Source organism: Poecilia mexicana, unplaced genomic scaffold (genome assembly GCF_051168715.1).
Source record: "Poecilia mexicana isolate PSO_F unplaced genomic scaffold, ASM5116871v1 scaffold_8, whole genome shotgun sequence".
NCBI lineage: Eukaryota > Metazoa > Chordata > Actinopteri > Cyprinodontiformes > Poeciliidae > Poecilia > Poecilia mexicana.
The window spans coordinates 3,515,563-3,536,180 of record NW_028263377.1 but is presented as its reverse complement, the minus strand read 5'-3'; the positions used below and the strand labels follow the sequence as shown (position 1 = coordinate 3,536,180).

The window sequence follows — 20,618 nt, the reverse complement described above, 5'->3', positions numbered from 1 at the left end:
TAGAAGTGGTAATAAGTCATAACATATTACCTGGAAAATGTTAGCAGGTAATATATTATGACTTTATTAAAATATGTTGAATATATTACCAGATAAGATTTTCCACCATAAGCCTCTTTTTTGATAAGAAAATTACAGATTTTTAAATTAATCCCATGAAAGTTTATTTCCTCTCCACAGTTTAGTTTTTTTGCAGCAGGGCTGCTGGACGGTTCCTCTGGTGTTTTTCTACTTTTCCATTTCTAGCTTGAGGAGCAAAGCAACGTGATACATTTGGCTGGCAGCCTATCAGAAAGGCGGCCATGTTAAACATTGTTTTTCTGAATTTCCCCTCCGTAGGACAATAAGGGCTATTTCTATCTTGATCTCCATCCATCTATTTTCTTTACACCCTTGTCCCTTAGTGGGGTCAGGAGGTGCTGGTGCCTATCTCCAGATAACGTTCCGGGCAAGAGGCGGGGTCACCCTGGACAGGTCGCCAGTCTGTCGCAGGGCAACACTATCTTGATCTCCATCATCAATAAGTTGTCAGGGCACTCTTGTAAAAGAGATCTTTGACTTTGAGGAGTTTTATCCAGGTTAAATAAAGACTGAAGAAGTTATTTTAACTTATATTTTATAACAGTGATTTAAAAACAGATTACATTTGGATTCCATTTTTTCTCATGTTCCCACCAACATTATCAGGCTCCACTAGCGCCCCCTTGCGGCCGTGGCCCCCACTTTGAAAAACACTGCTTTACACCACTGCATCAGACTCATTGCACTGCACTTGGTGATGTGGGTGCAGCTGCTCTGCCAAAGAAAGCCATTCCATGAAGCTTACAGACGGTTTGCTGCTCTGAAGCTTCTGACTGTCAGTATCAGCTGATTCCACGGAAGTTCCCAATCACTTCCACTAGATGGTGATATGCACAATGGTTGTTTGTAGATTCATCTATTTAGATCTACTGTTCTCTTTAGGTCACCAGGTCTCTGCCTGAACCAAACAACAAACAGGGACATCTGAGATGTTTAACTGTGGAATTTAAAACATTTTACAAATTAAAGATGTGAATAAATACTCCTGTTAGACATTTTCTAGAGGTTGAATTTAACATATCCAAAATGATGGACTGGTATATTACAGAAAAACTAAGCACAAGAGTCAAGTCATCAATATAATCTTTAGAGTTTAATAAAAGACATATCAGCATTTAGTCAGTTACAGAGGTTGGACATCTACAGTACATGATCCTCCACATCAGCAGTTTCACTGGCAATAAATAAATACATACAACATTTTCTACTATGCCTAATATGACTAAGGTAAACTGCAATAAAAAAACACAATGATAATTCAACAAACGTCACAGTTTCCCTTCTTCATTTAATGCATTACAGAATGTAGGTTGTGTTACGGACGGCTGAGAGGTGCTGAGGCCTCCTGCTGCTGGTTAACCAGAACACAGCAGGCTCAGTGCTGAGCGCAGCAAACACTACAGGAAAATAAACACTTATTCACATTATTTACCATACATTATTATTAAACATAATGTAAACAAAATGTAGTAAAGCATAGACAAGTATAACTTACTTTTTGTTTCATCTATCAATATGATTACATTTGGAAGTAAAAGACATTTCCCCTTCGATTATGACTAAAAGAACTCTTAATGAACAGATTTATTACAAAAAGGTCTTTACAGTAAACATGTTCCACAAATTCCTGATCCAATAACCCTGAATATTTTTGCATTAAGAAATGTTTAGTTTTATTTTTTATTATTTAAAAAAAACACAGAAAAAAATTGATAATAAAGTAGTGATCATATTACAGTACTGACAGTAGCAGCTGACACTTGGAGTATGAACATCACAAGATTAATAATGTTGCTTAGCATAAACATATGTACTGTATAAGAGAAGCTATTTAACTCATCTGCTCACTCACAATGAGGAGTCTGTGGCTGTATTTTAACCCATACTGTAAATGTTAACTGATTTTTACATCTTTAAAAATAATATCAGGTCAGACTTATGAGCTGACCATCAGTGAGTTGCACTTAGGTAAGTAAATATCAGCAATCACTGAATTTTCCCAAACATTTCATGTTTTCAACTTTTTTCCAAAGCCATTTCTGGATAAGCTGTTTATATTCAGAGGTGGGGTCGATCTGAATCACATCATTTTCATTTTTAAATGCATTGATGCAACCAATGGCAGAAAAAGGCTTTGGAATTATTGCACTCTCTGGAATGTTGACATGCTCCTCGATCAGAGCATGTTCCGCATAATCAGCTCTGGCTGGTGAAGAGACAGCTGCAGAGTCCTGAGCCGGTTCCACGGTTACAGTGTGTTAAAACTTACTGTTTCAAAACCACTAAACTTTCCCCTCTAGAGTACTTTACTGCTGCTGCAGTTTTTTCTTCAGCTGTTTTGAGAGAAAAGTTACCCTTCCATCCCCTCAGGCCTGAATGACTGCTCACTTATGTTTGTGTTCCTCTATAAAGAGCTAAACAAATAAGAGGAAAAATATTCTGCACAATAATCGCTTGAAATCTACAACTAAATTCATTGGATTCTATTTTTTTCTGCTTGACCTGACATGCTGATCAACAACTGATCAATGTTATAACTTACATTAGTGCAACTGGAATAGGGTATGCTTGTTAGCAGTACAAGGAATACATGTTACTTTTCTGTTAAAGAAAAAAGACAGATCATTTGATCAATTTTGTTCTTCATCAAATTTGTGTTTAAATACTGAAATACAATGAAACTGGTATTTTTTCTATCATACCGTGAGAATGTCATACCGGTCCTTTCTTTGCACAGATTAAAGTGAGCATCTTGCATGTGGTGCCATTTGTAAAGCTACACAGATAAAAATGAATAATTTGGCTTATGTAACCTGTCATAGGGGGGGAAATGGGGACTGATTTTTTAATTAATATTTTTAATACTTCACTATTAATTTATAAATGTAAGCGTTTCAAACAAAATATTTAGTTAGTTAACAAAGTAGGTAATTAGCTAATATGAAAATGCACATATGGAGAACTGGAAGTAGACTACCAAAATACTTCCTGCTGGTGAGACTGAATCCTTCAAAGCTGACTCGTCACTGCAATCAATGATGAAGACGTGACATGAAAAACAGTTGAGATGAATCAGTCTCACCAGCATTAGTTTATACAAGGTCTGCAAGACCCCGCTTTTATTTTGGTAGTCCACTTTTCAGTCATCGGCAAGTGAATTTGCGTATTGGCTAAATATTTAGCTTCAAACTAAATATTTCAAATATTTTGTTTTCTAACTGAATATTTATCTCTACGCTAAATATTTAAATAGCTAACTAAATGTTTAGCTTTGAACTAAATATTTAGCTTGCTAATTAAATATTTAGCTTGAAACTCTGACATTTATAAACGAATGTTGAAATTGTGAAAATATGACTTTCAAAATGAATCAATGTGTTAAATTTTGTGTGTAACTTTAGAAATGGCACCCCATAATCTTTAGCATATTTTCCATGAGCTTTGTCAGTTTAAAATATAACTTAGTAAATTAGCTTCTCCAGTAGTTCTGCTATTTACAATAAAAGCTGCTGTAAAACATCTCAAGTCTCACTGTGGAACTTCATAATCCAAGAGGTAAAATACAAGCAGTCGATTTGGTTTTTGTTCTTTGTTTTTCCACAACAAAATGGATTTAGCTACTTAGTTTTAGTTTCAAGGATAGCAGGTCCTTGAAAACAAAGGCCAGAAGCAGCAGTGACAAGAAGCTGGTCCCTGGTTGAGTGGTTAAATGTAAAACACAAACTGGAAGCACTCTGGTGCAGAAGGAACCAAAGAGACCACGTCTATGTAATGTGACTGGTCAGATTAAACTCTGCTGGTCAGCTCCTCGGACCATTTTAGATGACATCATCCGTTTGAGACATGGTTCATGATAAACACACATTCATGGCATCAATCCCACTCCTCAGTCTTGTCTATATCCAGCACCTTTCCCTGCAGATAAAACACAGCCATGTTTGAGCTGAGAGGAAAATAAACTTGGCTTTACGCTGTCTGGGTTCTACAGGCTCACCTCAGTGGATTAGCATCATCAGAAACTTTTTATTTCAGTAATATGATTCAAAAAGTTAAAGACATATTATACAGATTCACTACATACACACACACACATGTAATGCATACACTTTAAACAAACATTTGACTCTCCTCTCATATTTTCACTCACATTGCTGACCACTGTACAATACCATGTATTGTACTGCTGTGAGCTACATAACCCTCCGCAGGAGAGAGGCTTTTAGGTCAAGGTGCGATTAATCAGCATTATTTAATATTAGCTTGTTTAACATTTTAGATTAACTGCTAGTGTTAATGTATTACTGTTCATAGACATAATATATAGCCAATATTTATTCCAATCCAATGCAATATATCCAGTTGCAGTGATACTCCATTTTAATGAGATGCACCTGAATAGGACCACTCACCCATCCTCCATGACTTTTGACCCAGGGGATAAAGTTGTCCATGTAGCGCTCTGCGTAGCCCTCTATCCGCTGCGTTCCTGTGGCCGTCACCATGCGCCGGGACACCTCCATGGAGATGGCTATTCGCTGTAGTGTTGGACTGGTCGACGCTTTCAGTGGGGGGTCTTCAGATACTTGATTCCTGCCGAAGATGTCTAGAACATGCTCAAACGATCTGTATGAAAGACGAGACAGTTTGGAGCGCAGCTCTGGATCCTGCTGGATCTGCCGGGGAAAGTCACAGGTTGACAGCAGTCTGTGTTGTTAGCTTCATCTTTATTGAATTGTACATTAAACTGTCTGTTCATGCTTGCTACATTATAAAAGCCATGTTTAGAAGGCTGAACATACAAATGTTCTACATCATTATTTCCTGTTAAGTTTAATAAAGATTTCTATGGAATTTCTAAAATATTCCAAATTCACTTGTTTTCCAGCTTAACCAAAGAACTTTGAACATTTGATAAACAAATGTATTTTCTACCTTTATGTCACTTATAATGTAATGGGACCTACCTTAGTGTTCATGGCATCTCCTTCTGAACTCAGCAGCTTCACCAGTTGCTGAACCACGACTTCATTATCATACACTGCAGAAATATGGAGACATCAGTTCAGCTCCACAATCAGATCCTACAGCACTGACCTCATGTCTGACAGGAACCAACTAAAACTGGCCGCCTGTTTCCCTCCTCCACTACTCATCTTGACAAAGAACAAATATGTGCATGTTAATATTTCAGGAATAACACAAAATATAGGCCTTATTTGCCAATTTTACTGTCATGTCTTTGTGCAACGACAATAAAATAAGTCTGAGTCTTTTTTGCTTTAGCCCCAGAGGTTCCCAAACTGTGGGGCGCGCCCCCTAGGGGGGGCGCCGTGTCATTGCAGGGGGGGCGCGGGAAGCCGTCTGGATGAAAAAAAAAAAAAAAAACATGAACTCTGTATGCGCTGGTATGCGCTGTATGCTTAGAACGGCCAACTCTCTGTTATTCCTATGTCAATTTGATACAGTAGAGGCTTCCACACTTCCCATATTTGTGTCTTCTGTCACTTTTATCAGCAGTTAAAACTGTTTAATCCGTTGTTAACATGTTGTAACCTGTTTTTCCGAGCCGCCTTTAAACGCAACATGAGCGCTACGACGCTCGCGCTGGGTTTACACCTGTGAAGGAGACCTGCTGCTGCTGCTGGGCGGAGCTCCGTAGGTTTGTGTTAGAATCACGGCAGCAAACCAGCAAAACGCAAAGAACTTTTCACAGTTTTTCCCTCCAAACTAACCGACTGAGTTGAGTAAAGCTGTTGGATGCAGGTAATGTTAGCTAAAAGATGACTAGCTAATATCAATACAGAACCTTTAGCTTAACAAGTACCTTGTAGGCTACCGATGTTGGTGTCTATTTTCAGCTACGTACATTCATTTTGCCCCCAAAAAAGTTTATGCCCCCCCGCCCCCACACGCGTCATTTCAACCAGACAGCCATTTGTAATCCATAGGGGGGGCGCAGAAAATGTTTGGAAACCACTGGGGGGGCGCAGAAAAAAAAGTTTGGGAACCACTGGCTTTAGCTATGCAGGGTTTATACGGAGAACTTCTGCTTCATATCTCTGTTATCAGGTGAAATGGCACTACTGACTACTTTCAGTAAGGAAGACCATCTGACTCTCAGAAGAAAGCTAGAGCTTATTAACATACACTGTGTGTGTGTGTGTGTGTGGGGGGGGGGGGTGTGTGTGTGTGTGTGTGCGTTTGTTTGTAATACCTTGTGGGGACGATTTTCCTGACATATGCTACGTTGTGGGGACCTGAGCCTGGTCCCCACGAGGGGAAACCCTGTTTTTGGGTCAGGGGTCAGAGTTAGGGCTAAGGTATGAATTGAGTTTTGGTTAGGGTTAGGGTTAGGTATGTGATGGTTAGGGTTAGGAAAAGGGTAACGGTAAGGTTTAGGCTGTAGAAATGAGTAGAAATGAATGGAAGTCAATGGAAAGTCCCCACAAAGATAGCAAAACAAACGTGTGTGTGTGTGTGTGTGTGTGTGTGTGCGCGTGTGTATGTGTGTGTGTGTTAATGAGAAATAATACACACTTTGAATTAAAACTGATTTATATCACTGAAATAAATGAACTCCTGCATGATCCAATATGGTGCACATGCACTACATGAGCAAAACTAGGTGTGAGTGTGGTTACCTGGCGATCGCTTTAGTTTTGGGCTTGGCGTCTTTATCTTGGTGGACTGTTTGATGATGTCTTCCAGCTTCTGAGCTATTTCATCGTAAAACTCTGGAAGTTGATCTGTTTCTCGAAACATTATAGATACAGATGAAAATTCATTTTCTGCAGACAAGCCTTCCGTATTAGTTTGCTAAAACAGTCAGACTAAATGTCATCTCCAAGAACAATCTTTAGAGCCATGACTTCCTTTAAGTAGCAAATGGCTTCTTTGCGTTGTGGTAATGCGAGGTCGCTAAGCTCTTGCACAATTTAACTTTGTTTTTTTTTATTTACCTTATAAGTTCAGTTGTTGTTTCCACAAACACAAAATAATCAGAAGGGTAAAGGTTCTGAGGGAAATGTGTTTCAGAGGTTTGTGAAGTGGAACCCACCAGGAGCGATGGGCTCATTTGCTGCTGCTGCTTTCTTGTTTTGTTCTTTCTTGTTTTCTTCTTTCTCCTCTTTTTTCTCCTTTAATTTCTTTTTGAAAAACGAAGCAATCTTTCTTTTGATTACTTGTCTTTGCTTCCTCATTTTTTCAACTTCTTCTTCATCTGAAGATGAGGAGGGCGAGAGGCTGTCCTGTAAAAAACAGTTTTCATATTAACACTGAATATTTATGCTCTATCACCAGAAATACATTATTCACCTCACTGACTGGATGTTAATCTCTCACAGTACGAGCTTTGTAGTATTGATTATATTGTAATATGATAGCAACTGTAACTGAATATATTGTGCAGCTTTGGATGAAACTATTAGTGGAGGAGTTAAACTGATGTCTTAAAGTTTTTACGATCAGTTTGAAGAGTCACAATCAAATATTCCTTTTTTAAAAATAAAAAACCAGAAGTGAGTACAACTTTTGTGACTATTTATCTGTGACAAATTATAATAACTCCTAAAGGGGATTAAATCAACTGGGACTAAATCTCTCCGTAGCCTTAAGAAAACCATTTATTACTGAGGATGCAACAGAAACATGGATTTCTTTTTTTTTTAACTAAAGCAATGACTTTTACTGAGACAGTAAAGACAGTCTAACTAATTTTGGACTAAATGTGAAATGAAAGCCACAGTTCCTTACTTCTGCAGGGTGGGACTGTTTGGGCTTGCTGCTCCGGCCCAGTGAGCCTTTCCCACGGATAATGGACCTCTTCATCAGGTCCTTGATTCCAGTCTTCTTGTCATCTTCTTTTTCCGTTTGAGCATCTGCTCCGTCCTTTCGTTTAGACTGTGGCGATGAGCTAGTATGAAAAATACATGTTTTGAATAATCAGCTTAGTTCAGAAATTACATGTAAAAATTTCTTCAAATTTTAGTTCAGAAAAATGGAATTTAAACTAAGTAAAGCAGTATTGATGTACAGTGCCTAATAAAAGCATCATAAATTTTGTAATTTTCATATAATACAAAAAATTCAAAAATTCAATCCATATTTAATTCAATAGTTCCATATTTTATAATGGAACTATTAAATTAAGGTTCACACCATGTCACTAAAAACCAGAGAAATAGATTATAATAATATCCCCATAAACCAGGCTTGGTCAGACGACCCTCACAAGATTTCTGACAGGAGTCAAAAAATTCCTCACTACTGCACAATGGCTCCTGGAAGCAGAAAATGGGTTTGTTTGTTTGTTTGTTTCTCCTCTAAACTAAAAAACATATATATGTTTTTAAATATATATGTTTAAAAAAAAGGTTGCATTTGTGAGAAAAAACTGTTTTTGTGCTGACTTATTGTGTTTCTGAGTCCTCTTTGGGGTAAAAGATGTTTGCTTGTACCACTGTCCATCTGTTTGAGGCCATTTTCACTGAGTTGGGAGGGCGTGGCCAGCAGCAGCTTATTTGCATAATTGCGATGTAATCCTAAAATTTCGATTTCAGTCCTAAAAGTTCTATTTTAGGACTACATTTAGAACCACAATTTCCCTGAGGGTAAATCCCAAAGGGATGAATAAAGTTTCAATCTAAAACATCGCATTCCTAAATGAGCTCAAAACAGGCAGAACTGATCAGATGAATTCTCAAAATCTGAGACTGATTTTGTATGTTAAATACAGGTTTTCCCCCAGTGTATTATAAGACTGGCGGGTCACCAGGCTTAACTTGTGCTCCCACCAGGCTTAACATTGCTTATTTATTTAAGTTTTTTTTTAATGTCTGCATTTTTTCAGACTTTATAGTTGGTGTTCAGATATTAATCTTCCAATCTTCCAATAACACATAATTTTCAAGTGATATTTTCATATTTCCTGTGCCCTTAAACCATTTTTAACTCAAAAACACGGCACCCAACCACCGAGGGCCCAACCACCGAGCTTAGCATGTTTTCTGGGAGAAACCTTGGAATGTATTGAACATTTTCTGTAAAACCCACAGACACATGCGAGTTTGTTCAAGGAAGCAGTGGACCTTTAAAGTACACATAGCTTTCTCCAAACTTTTGCTTTTATTTTTAAAATATTTCAACTTTAAATCTTTCACTCAGACCTAAAGGTGTATGTCTTTTTAATACTGGAGTCTTGAGTGTCAATAATCATATCATAACTTCTTAACTGAAATCATATCAAATCTATGAAGAGTCTAGGGTAGAAAAAATACCCAACAATAAAATTTTGCTCACAAACACTTCAAAGGAAAAATAAGACAGGCACTTCAACTTTCAATCAGAAAACTCCAAATAAAAGAGATTTATTTTTCCTTTTTTCAAAAGAGAAACAAAAGAGAGTCATGCTGAAAAATAACACAAAAAAAGAGAAAATTGTAAAATAAAAATATTAACAATATTAAAAAAGCACACAATTAAAAGCATTGACAGTAAAAGTATACAGAATAAAAATATGAAAATAAATTAAAATGAAATCAAAATAATTAAAAATGTAACTACATTATAAAATATTGCTCAAACACCAATGCAGAGTTTTTTAAATGCCGGCTTTACCTGTGCTTGTTATGATCATCATAGGCTCCTGCTATCCTGCCAGGCCTGTCTTTGTGGGGGGTAGAGATGGTTCGTTCAAGAAAAGCCTGGAGGACTCGATGCGTCTCAGTCTTGATCTCAATCAGAGAGACAGACGAGACGGAACATCTACGATCTGCAGGCTCCGACATCCCTGACAGGAAAGCAGACAGAAAGCAGAGAACTTCAGAGACATGAGAAATAAAACTATATCTCTGCAATTTTAAAATTACAAAACAGTCAGACATAGCTCCGTCACAATGAGGAAATCAATAGACTTTTTATTGCAGCATTAGTCTACTGTCTTTTAGTTTTTATTTCCCCCCAGGACAATTCACATTGGTGGAGCTTCCCTTCTCCACCCTGTGCTGATGCTGTGCTTTACCTCCATCCACACTGTTTACACTGTTTACACCTTGAATTAATAAAGGAGCTACTTCAAATGTTGTTTTATAAACTCTGTGCTCCTTTATTTCTAGTTATGACTCTATAAGTTCAATAGGATTTTTCTGAGATTTAGTGTAGGAATATGTCACCAAGCATAGATTAGGGTTTGGCAGGAATCCCAGTCACCAGACACCTGAAGAACACGTCTGATGAAGAGATGAAGTAGAAGATGTTCAGGACTCTGGAAGCCTGTAGTTTGTGCTGACAAATCAAGGATGTGGAATCATTACTCAGAAATGTGAATCAAGTTTGAAACTCCAACTCGAGTTGCACTTATCTCACAAGGAAAAGAAAGACTTGAAACTTGACTTAGGCTCGTGGTCTGAGATTAAGTCTTAGTTTTTATCTCATGTAATGAAGAGTGAAAGGCAGAGTGAGCTCCAGACTGCAGCTGATTCATTCAGAAATTCAGTATGAGCAGGTTTTAATCACTTTCAAATATTTGTCTTAGCGTATAAATGCTTATTTATATTTGTAATAGGGTTGATATTACCCTATTACGCATATAAATATTTGTACCCTATTTACAAATATAGGGTACATCTATAAATCAGCCTTTAGAAGATTTATAGATGGATTACATTACTAAAATATAATTGCTTATAGATATTAACATATATTTGTGAAGATGTTTTGTAATTTAGCCAACAAAGATAAAACAGTACAGGTGTAGATTCCTAACCTACAGTGCATCATGGTTATGTAGATGAGATGTCATCGATTTAATGTGAAAATGTTTATTTCACTCATTAGAAACTTGAGACTTTACTAGGAAAATATGACTTGTACGGCTCTGTCTTTCTGACAACTTAAAACTTTAATTATAGTGTTAATGATGATAATGCCTTATTTAATTATGGGACTTCTAACTGGAACACCTGAGTCATCATGCTATAATATTTCTTTGTTATTAAATTGTCTATGTCTGAATATGCTATAGTTAATGTTTAAAGACTTCAGAGACTTTGTGTGGAACATAAGACAGCATATTGGGACCGTTTAGAACAGGATATCTCAGCTGATAAGTGAGCAGTTCTGCTGTCCTGTCAGGATGGACCATCTCAAGATGGCCCCACACATCAGGTCTGAGGAAATCATGTTCTCTGGCTGTCTAATTAAATCTAATTAAATTCAATCTAGCCCAACTGCTAACGGCAGCCATGACGAGTGTGTTTCACTTCGTCTGTCAGATGAAGTGAAACACACTATCACTGGTCATAACGTTATGCCTGAATGGTGTAAAACAGAGTACAGTGTAAGTAAAAGAACAGAGAACTGAGCCCTCACTCATTTCAATGGAGGCCCCGGAAAGCACCGAGAACAGCCGAGTCGGTTTCGGCTGAACACCGGGCGGCTAGTGAAGAAACTAAACAACTCTACAACGAGGAAATGCTCTCAAGAAATCTGTCTTTACCTCGCAGAAAGGAGTACCAACAGCCGTAACAGCTGAATGAATTTGCTAATGTTACATCTTATTGAAAGCAACATGCCAGCTATGAGTTTAGCTGAACCGAACTTTTAGTTAGGGACACAGAATCTCAGTGACTCAGAACGAAACTTTTTCCACACAGACTGTTGATAATAACTTCATAATAACATTGCTGTAATTATTCTGGGCTTGAAATGAAGGAAAACTGCACTGAAACCACCCAACCTACCTGCTTGTGTTTCGGTTGTCGAACAGCAACCAACCGGAGATTGGTTGTTGTCCTGACTCCTGGAGTCGGTCTGCGCAGCTTTACTGGACAACTCGGCAAAATGAGGAGCTACTCTGGATTAGCCAATCAGGTGTCTCCTCCTGATACCGCTGAAAAATAGAATGTAGTCTGTCTTTGAGTCTTTTGTTTTTATGTTGTTGTTTTTTTTACTTTCGCTTGTTTTTCACATGTGAAGACACAAAGAACATGCTAATTTATCTGTGTTGTATTTGTGTCTCCGTTAGCCTTAAACACCAATACAGCAATAATAACAAAAAGGAAGTACTTTCTACGTAAGTAAGGTTTATAAATTGTGTACAAATTTAGGTTCTAGGGTATGCTTAGTTTTTCACTACCATTTCAATGTTGGCTACATCTTTAATAAATAATAATGGTGGGAATTAGTGTGGTTTTGTATGCATGACAACAACAGTAGATCTTTAATTTATTGTGGTGATAAGCCGTTCAGTGGCTTATAAACAAACAACCATATTTTCAAGTCTATTCTTTGACCTCCATGGAGCCAGTGGAAGGACTTTAGAACTGGGTGATGTTCTCTATGTTCCTGGTTTTAGTCACAACGCTAGCAGCAGCTTTTTGGATCAGTTGCAACTGGAGGATTGATAATTTTAGGCAGGTCTGTGAAGACACTGTTGCAGTAAACAGTGCAACTAAAGATAAATACATGCATGAGTTTCTCTAGATGTTGCTAAGACACTAGACAAACTTATTCATCTGTGACCATTTATAACTTTCTGCATGAAATGTATTTTTTCTTAAATAACATTCAAGCCTAGCCTACATATGGTGATGGTATGGGGGGAAAAACTCTACGCTATACAGACTGTTTTTTTTTTACCCATATGTTTTTTTTTCTGTATGAAACAGATGGCAACAGGCATGGAATGTGGCAGAACAGGATATTCCAACAAAATATGAGCATCTGATAAAGCTGCAGCCACTGAGTTAATGCAATCATGCAAATAAGGCAGCTCCTATGAAACTCAAACCAGCTTCTTTACGCCCATTGTCTCTGCTCCAAACACATCGGCTGTGAGGAAGCTGTTGGATGCTCTCTTGCTGTCATGACGAAGCTAATCAGTGTGTTTCACTTTATCTGTCAGGTTCTCTGACAGTCCAGAAACTTCAGTTTAATAGGTCTTTCTAAAACTTCCCTTTGGTATTAGTATGTGCATGTGTCTTTGTTGGCCTATGATGAACTGGTGACCTGTCCAGGGTGTAACCCATCTCTCACCCAATCACCACTAGAGACGAGCACCACCACTCCTATGCCCTGACCCCTTCCTCTCTGCCACCAATCTTGCAAGTACAAGCGGGTGATGGATGCTATTAATTAGATGTTAAAGTGGCAGTATTATGTGTTGTCCAGGCACATGTTGCCATTTTATATCACAATCAAATAATCATGTTAATTTCCATTGTCATAAAAATGCTGTTCATATCAAATATGACTTTGTAATTTAACCCCTTGAAATTGGCCCTCTGTCTCTTTAAAAACTCTTGTTCTCACTAAAACTCCATTTCAGGAAGTCACAGCATGCCTCCTCTCTTAACCCTTTAACAACATTTTTACCAGCGTTTTACTGAGAAGTAGCTCCTGTAATGAGCTCAGCAGTTCCACCAGTTGTTTGCTAATTACTGCTGGCTAGTCTGAAGGAGCTGAGTGAAGGAGGGCTGCTCTGTACGGCAAACCCTGGGAAGTTTAGAAACTCCAGCTGTGAGGAGGAGCTGACGCTCGATCCACCCTGGTGTTTTGCCATGGAGATTACAGGATTTCTCAAACATGCATGAAAGAATCACAGCAACATTTCAGGTTTTTGATGACTCCTGAATAACATCACACAATGTACAGTTTTTAAAAAGAAAATTTTACATGAAACTGCCCCTTTAAATTTTCTGTTCAGATTGATCAGGCTTACCTGGTTTACCCAAGTGGGTCTCCAAGTTTGCTAGCAGTCTGAAATCATGATGGTCTAAGCACTCATCAACATTCACCAACATCCTCCTAAATCATTTTCATATTCATATTTGATCAATGTCATACTGAAAACTCCCCTCCATTCTGGTCCATACTGAAAACTTTGCAACATTTTGCAAGAAAAAGTACATTAATGCAAAAGAGATATTTTTTTTAACACCAGTTTAAGAATTTATTAAAATGCTTTTCAGTCAACTTCATGCTACACCACATGTCATAAATGTCATACATGTCACAGTCATGAAGTTAAAAAATTATTTGTTCTAAGGAACAGATTCTCTTGAAAATCACAAAAAATAAAGAAAAGCAAGAACAGGACAAATTCATCAGTTCAAATAGGTTTTGATGTAAGAATGGACACATCTTTATTTCATGTGGAAATGATGGAGGAGAGCAAGGCGGCAGTCTTTGGCACAGCGCCTCCCAAACCTGTCCAGCGTCAATAAAATCAAGGCACTGGTACAAGGATTGGGAGTGACCAGACCAAGAATGAAGAACATTGACCAAAACAAACAACAACAAAAACTCACAAATGCCATTAGAGTAGATGATGAAATGTTTATCAGGTTGGGGAGAAGTTCTGTTGATGCTGAGCTCTGAGTCCTAGTCAAAGTCTTGTACTGCATACCCTCCCTTCTCTGCAGCACACTCCTATGCTGATCTGCTTTCAAATAAGGAGTGCTAGAGTTGAAAAAAGAATAATTCAGTTGAATTGTTTAAATACATCAGACCTTAACCATAACACAAGTAAAACAAAGTGAGAAAACTTGTAACAAAACTCTTGAATATATCAAGAAAATCTAAAATATATTTTTTTAAAAACACATCGTTCTTTTTTCTAAGGTAAATACTGAGCTCAGTTCTTCGTGAAGCTGTTTTGTGCATGCTTACCTTCTGCAACACAAAGCCATTTCCTGCCTGCCAGAAACTTGTTGCCTTCCTCCAGCTCTCAGTCATCTCCAGTTGAACCATCCTGTGCATCGATCTGACCTCTGCCACATCTCACACTCCTGTCCTCAGATCCTGACTCCGGTCCCTCTATCTATCTGCTCCCCTGCAAAAAAAATCACAGTCCCTCAAAGGTGTGGCCAATAAGGAACCAGGCAGCAGGGTGAGGCACTTCCTCTGTGACAGGAAACTAACAACAAACACCCAGAGACCACAAGCAGGAGAAGGGGGAGGGGAATGAGATGAAGAGATGCTGAAGTTTGATGACTCTGAGTACAGTTACAGAGTTCACAGATGGGTCAGCGTAAAAAAAAAAAAAAAAAAAAAAAAACTGAAAATCACTCTAGTTGATGTTTGAATTCAAATGAATCTTAAAGGACAAATGGAGTTGAAGGTGAAGCCTGACAGTGAGCTGCAGATTACCACCTTTGTTAGTAATGTTCCCTCTTTTTCTCACCTGTGGACTCTTCCAGAAATCCCACAAGTTAGTTTGTTTAGAGCTGATGCAGAATTTGATAGAACATCACGGGTGTCTCTAATGACCAGGACCTTATCTTTGGAGATGTAAAGGTCTCATTCAGTGTTAATGAACACAAACTGCTCCTATAAATAAATAAATAAATTCCATCATGAACACGTATGTTATTATTGACTGTGCAGACCAGTTTCAGTGTCAGATGAGTAAGTACAGTGATTTTTTTTTCCATGTTATATTCCATAATAATTTTATAGATTAACTCATTCATTGTTATGAATTAATCCTCTTCATAATCCTCTGCAAGGATTACAAAGATCATCTAGTGAACAAGATCCTTCAAATAATTTTCCTTAGAAGAATAAACTTCAAATTTTACCACTTCGTATCAGTCAGTGGGAAAGTAAAGCTGGAACATTGACAACTGAATGCAGTGATCAGTTATTCATTTTACCATTCATCAATGTTTACATGTTGGTCAATGATGTCCTCATGACAGTTAAGGTGTTGAAAAGTCCTGTCCTTCAAGGTATAGGTTAAGATTTTTGAAGTGAGATTCTGTTAAATGGTTAGCAGTAGGGATGCACCGATTTATTGGCCAGCCTATTTATCGGTGCTGATTTTTACATGTGAAGCTGATCATAACTACCAATTATATCTACCTCAGCAAAGGTATTTAAATCAACTGTTACCTTCTTCTGCTCTGCTGTGAGAGAGGGTTGACTAACAGACTGGCCCACCAGATCAGGTCTATATGTTCGCAGTTAACAATAGTCACCTCACTGTTGGCAACTCATTAACTTTCTTGCTCCATTTAGAAACATTTTAGACAAAAAAAATTGGTATCGACCAAAATCGGAATCAGCAGGTCAGGATTTTTACTAGATCAGTAATAGGTGATTGGCCAGAAAACTGCAATCGGTGCACCCTTAATTAGAAGGGTTGTTAAGAAACAAACATTTCTATTTGTTATAATACCATGTATATTAAAAAAAGCCTGATGCATGAGCCCATTTTCAGTACCTCAGAATGATTTAAAGAAGGTCTTGAAAAAAATCTACAACCATTTTAGACACTGAAGTTCTTGAATTCACCTTATTTGTTATGGTTGAAATGTTAAAGTAAGACAGGAAAACATGTTTTTTAAGATTGCTTTTAGCTATTGCTGCCAAAGTTTTTAAATGAGATAGAGGTCTGTTCACCATTTTTGTTATTTTGTATTTTTGGTCATTTCCTCCCCAGGAGGGCTGTCTGCTGCTTGAAGTTTCAAACCGACCATGTGAGCCTTGCTATCAGAAGAGAGATCAATGGCATATCACAAACATTTGAGGCGATCCAGGTAGATTACAGCTTTTACTCATTTATGAATGGTAAAGTTGCACAAAAACTAAAAGATGTAGAACTTCAAACAGGATTAAACAGATTCATTCTTGTCACTGTTTAGTTCTGTTTCTACATGAACACCAGAATCCATCATGGCCACTGTGCATCAACCCTTTCAACCTATCTCTACCTTGAACCATTCAAAATCTGTCAAAACTGTCAAATATTGCTTATGTGTCAAAATATTTATTAATGTCCTCTGATCAGCTGGATTCTTGTTCCTCTCATTTTGTGACCAGCCCAAACAAACAAAATTCAAACCTATCAGTTGTTTTTCGCTGCACACATTTTGAAGGCCTTGAATTTAATGAAATCCTGCGATGGAAACCTGTATTTCATTACCCATTTGTGTTTCAGTCAGTATACATTTGTATGATGTTTTTAGGACTTTTTTGAGTTTTCATGATGTAAAGCATTTTGAACTGCCTTGTTGCTGAAACACAGATAAACTTATTGTTTGACTGATTGATTGGTTAGTGTATTTATTTCAATAAATACATCAATGGATCGCAATATAGATGCACCTATTTGAAACATGGAACTGCAGTTCCATGTTTCGAGGCGCAAAAGAACTTTGTTTACATAATATTAATCAAAGTCTTATTTTAACATGTTGATACAATGAATTATAACTCGGTTCTAAGATAGTCTACAATGAAACCAATGGAGTTGGGGTATTTCTGATCAATCTGTCTTGCCATGTGTGGTTAATCAAAAGTCTGTCACAAATCAGATCATCAACACATTTAAAGGAATACAAACCTTAGAAAGATCAGAGGAATTGTAGAAATGTGTCTTCTACTGGTATATCTCAGATAATCATACTTGTGCTACACACCAAGAAGATGTTCTGTACATGCCGTGATAACGTCCTCAAGTTCAAAGCGTGCAGATAAAGAGAAGTGGTCTTGAGTTAACTGCTGGGTGGGGTATCCACGGGGGATAGCTGTTTATGTAAGAAGTCTGATTCAACTTATTATCTTGTTTAGCATCAGCTTTGCCATTCTTACCAGCTCATTAACTCCAAACTGCATTTCCAAAGCAGTGAAACAGTCTTAGAATGTCAGACCTTATATGGTCCAGTCTGGACCTGCTGCAACGGTGGCCTCAGGGCAAAGGGAGTTTATCTGTGTGAGGAGATGAGACTCTTCCTGGGTTTAGTTTGTTATTCTTTACATATTTGTGTCTTTTTGACTGTTCTCAACATAGATTCCCTTAATATAGCAGAAAAAAGGCAACAAATCACTTTTTCTTTCTACTTGCTTGCTTTTTTATTTCTTTTTCTTTCCTCTTTCTTTCTGTCTGCCTGTCTTTCTAGCTCTCTTTATCTCTTTCAGGTTGTTCTGCAGAAAGAGTTGCCCTTGCTTTCCTGTTTTTGGCATGTAGGCTCTGTCAGGTTTCAGCCATCTGACTGAGTGAATGCGGTGGCTTTGAAACGATTGTATGGATCTGCAAACAGGAAGCTCAGTCAGACAGACAGGAAATGCTGCTGAATAAAACAAGACTTATAAGGGAAAGTCAGGCACTGCGACCATCACAGCTGCTTCAGCACAATACCAGTTTTCTCACCACCAGCCTGTGACTCACATTTTTTGATTTCCAGCAGGTGTTCGTTATGTAGTGATGGAGCAGCATCTCCTTTGCCCAGCTAGACAGTTCAATCAGAGCAGTGGCATCTTTAAATCACTCTCAACACATGCACCAGGTTGGAAGATGTCCTTAAATTACTTTTTGTGGATTAATGTTATCGGTGCCTTTTCAAAGTATTCGTGCCTGCTGAACTTTTTTTTACACTTTTTTACATTCAAACTACAAACGTTTATGTATTTTAGTCAGTGGCGCAAAAAGTGGGTATGCAGCGCATGCAACGCATAGGGGCGCAGCACCAGAGGTGGCGCCAAAACCCTGTCTGGAGGGGCTGCGCGCAGATTATGTTTTTCCATACACTTCAGCGCGCCTTACGCTCCTTCACCCTCTCACCCCTCGCCTCGGGGTGGGGGGTGTATTTTTTTCTACGCTAACGTACGTTCCTTCCTGAGGGGGGTCGGGGGGGGGGGGCCGATTTATGTTTTCGCATCCATCAGAATAATGTGCAGTTGCGCCACTGATTTTAGTAGAGTGTGTATTAGTCAATATTGTGCTGCAGTTCCAACTCCAATTACAGGTCGTTTGATAAAAGTCTCCAATAGCTTTACACATCAACAGACTAACTCAAGCTCAGTCAGACTGAAGGGAGAGTGTCTGTGAACATCACTTTCTAAATCTTACCACAAATTTTCTATTGTACTTAGTCTGGACTTTGACTGGATCATTCAGACACATGAATGCTTTGATCTAAACCTTTTGATAGGTGACAGGATTGTCCTTGATTTACCTCTTATGTCATGTTCAGATTACAGGCTGACCAGAGCTGTGGGAGATGTTCAATGTTTGGGTTATAGGAAATTGTGGAGAACCTTGCTTCTCCACAACTTCCTCCCTGACCTGGCGCTGCGTCCCCTGGTCTTCATGCTGCTCTTCATTCTCTGATGTTCTCTAATAAACCTCTGATGCCAAAAGCAGAACAGCTCCAGCTATGCTTGAATTAAACTAAACACTAATTATCATCAGGTCATTACTTGGTTGCATGTGGGTTCATTCAGTGTACTCATATTTGTTTTATATTAAGTAAAACTCCTCATGGTTTAGACTAAACCTAAGTCATGGAATTTGCACTGTCTGGAAGGATTTCACTTTCAAGCCACTGGCAGAAGAAAATGTCTACTTCTCTCTTTATCATTTGAAAACATTTGTCTAACTGGCAACAACACACCATCTGAAGTCTGAAGTGTGATAATTAGCAGGACTAGTACCGCTGTAAATGTTTTTGGGGTTTTTTTGTGCTTCAAATCCTAGGTAAGAAAAATATAAACTATACTCTCATGAAACACTCAGCTATATCAAGAAAGGCATAGAGAGACGATTCTTTTAATTCCAGTGTGTTGGCAAACATTTGGTCAGAAAACAAAGGATTTAATTAATCATGCAGCCAGTAGCTGTTCTAGACCTAATTTACCACAGGGGCCAGGGTGGGGCCAGTGCCTTTTTAGGGTGGCACATAACAAAAGAATGAAACAAAAAGCAGGGGAATGTTTCATCGTTTAATGTGAGGCAGAGGGCCAAAGAGCCAATTGCAGCTATAGATTGAAAACTCTGATCTTTTCTCAATATGGCTGAAGTCAGGAAAACAACACCTTAATTTTTAATCCTTTGTGAAAGTAAAACTGCGAAGGAAAAAAATATAATTGGTCCAAGATTACATTTTCTATCTCAGCACCTATCATTATTAGACACTGATTTAATATTATCTCATCAGTACAGGGGCCATAGCAGGGGCCAGTACTGTTATGGCTCCTGTTGGTTCCCCTAGAACCGTCTATGCATAGAGCTTTGTGCAAATGTGCAGGAGAACTACTGCAATAAACATGGAAAAGTGACCCTCTTACGAGGTGGAAGCAAGTAGGTTGACTGACTGTTGAAGCGGGAAACAGTAATGGAAGCTTCGCGGAACAGCGACCTCTGCTGATGGAGGTCCAGCACGAGCTGCAGACAGAGAATAACGAAGTCAGAAATACCCATGATTAGCAGGATTTTCAGACTATGACATCTCTGGGAAAATAAGGAGCAAGTATTTGGTTTTATTATTTAGTTAGTATTTTAGAGCTTCATCAAATTAAACAAGAGTTATGCAGAGAAACGACAAGAGTCATGAAATGGAAAAAGCTTGCTGCAGTAAAAGAAATAAAGAGAACATTACAAGGGAAAAAGATATAAAAAATAGTTAAAGTAGTAATTCATCATCACACAATCAGTGTTTATTGTTTATTATGGCAGAGCGACTGTATGTTTTCTACGCTCCTTAACCCTTATGTACCTTCCTTCGTGGGGGGGTGGGACGATTTATGTTTTTGCATCC

General features: G+C 38.2%; 1 protein-coding gene across 1 annotated transcript; it reads right to left on the bottom strand.

The window, feature by feature from the left end:
• Positions 1-1,154: 1,154 nt before the first annotated feature.
• On the bottom strand, positions 1,155-15,332 carry bcl2l12 (BCL2 like 12). Its single transcript, XM_015012568.2, has 9 exons — positions 14,749-15,332; positions 11,820-14,538; positions 9,697-9,868; positions 7,834-7,993; positions 7,139-7,328; positions 6,723-6,827; positions 5,046-5,119; positions 4,491-4,754; positions 1,155-3,996 (listed from the first exon to the last, which is right to left on the bottom strand). Exons 3-9 carry the CDS (start codon positions 9,864-9,866, stop codon positions 3,955-3,957), a joined length of 1,005 nt encoding a protein of 334 aa, XP_014868054.2. The 5' UTR covers positions 9,867-9,868; positions 11,820-14,538; positions 14,749-15,332; the 3' UTR covers positions 1,155-3,954.
• Between the last annotated feature and the right edge of the window lie 5,286 nt (positions 15,333-20,618).

Excerpts from the sequence above, each read along its gene's own strand:
- bcl2l12 (XM_015012568.2), bottom strand. The coding sequence starts at position 9,866 with ATGTCGGAGCCTGCAGATCGTAGATGTTCCGTCTCGTCTGTCTCTCTG. Across the intron at positions 7,994-9,696 it reads GATGATCATAACAAGCACAG|CTCATCGCCACAGTCTAAAC; the intron begins GTAAAGCCGGCA and ends TTTTCATACTAG. Across the intron at positions 7,329-7,833 it reads AACAGTCCCACCCTGCAGAA|GACAGCCTCTCGCCCTCCTC; the intron begins GTAAGGAACTGT and ends TGTTTTTTACAG.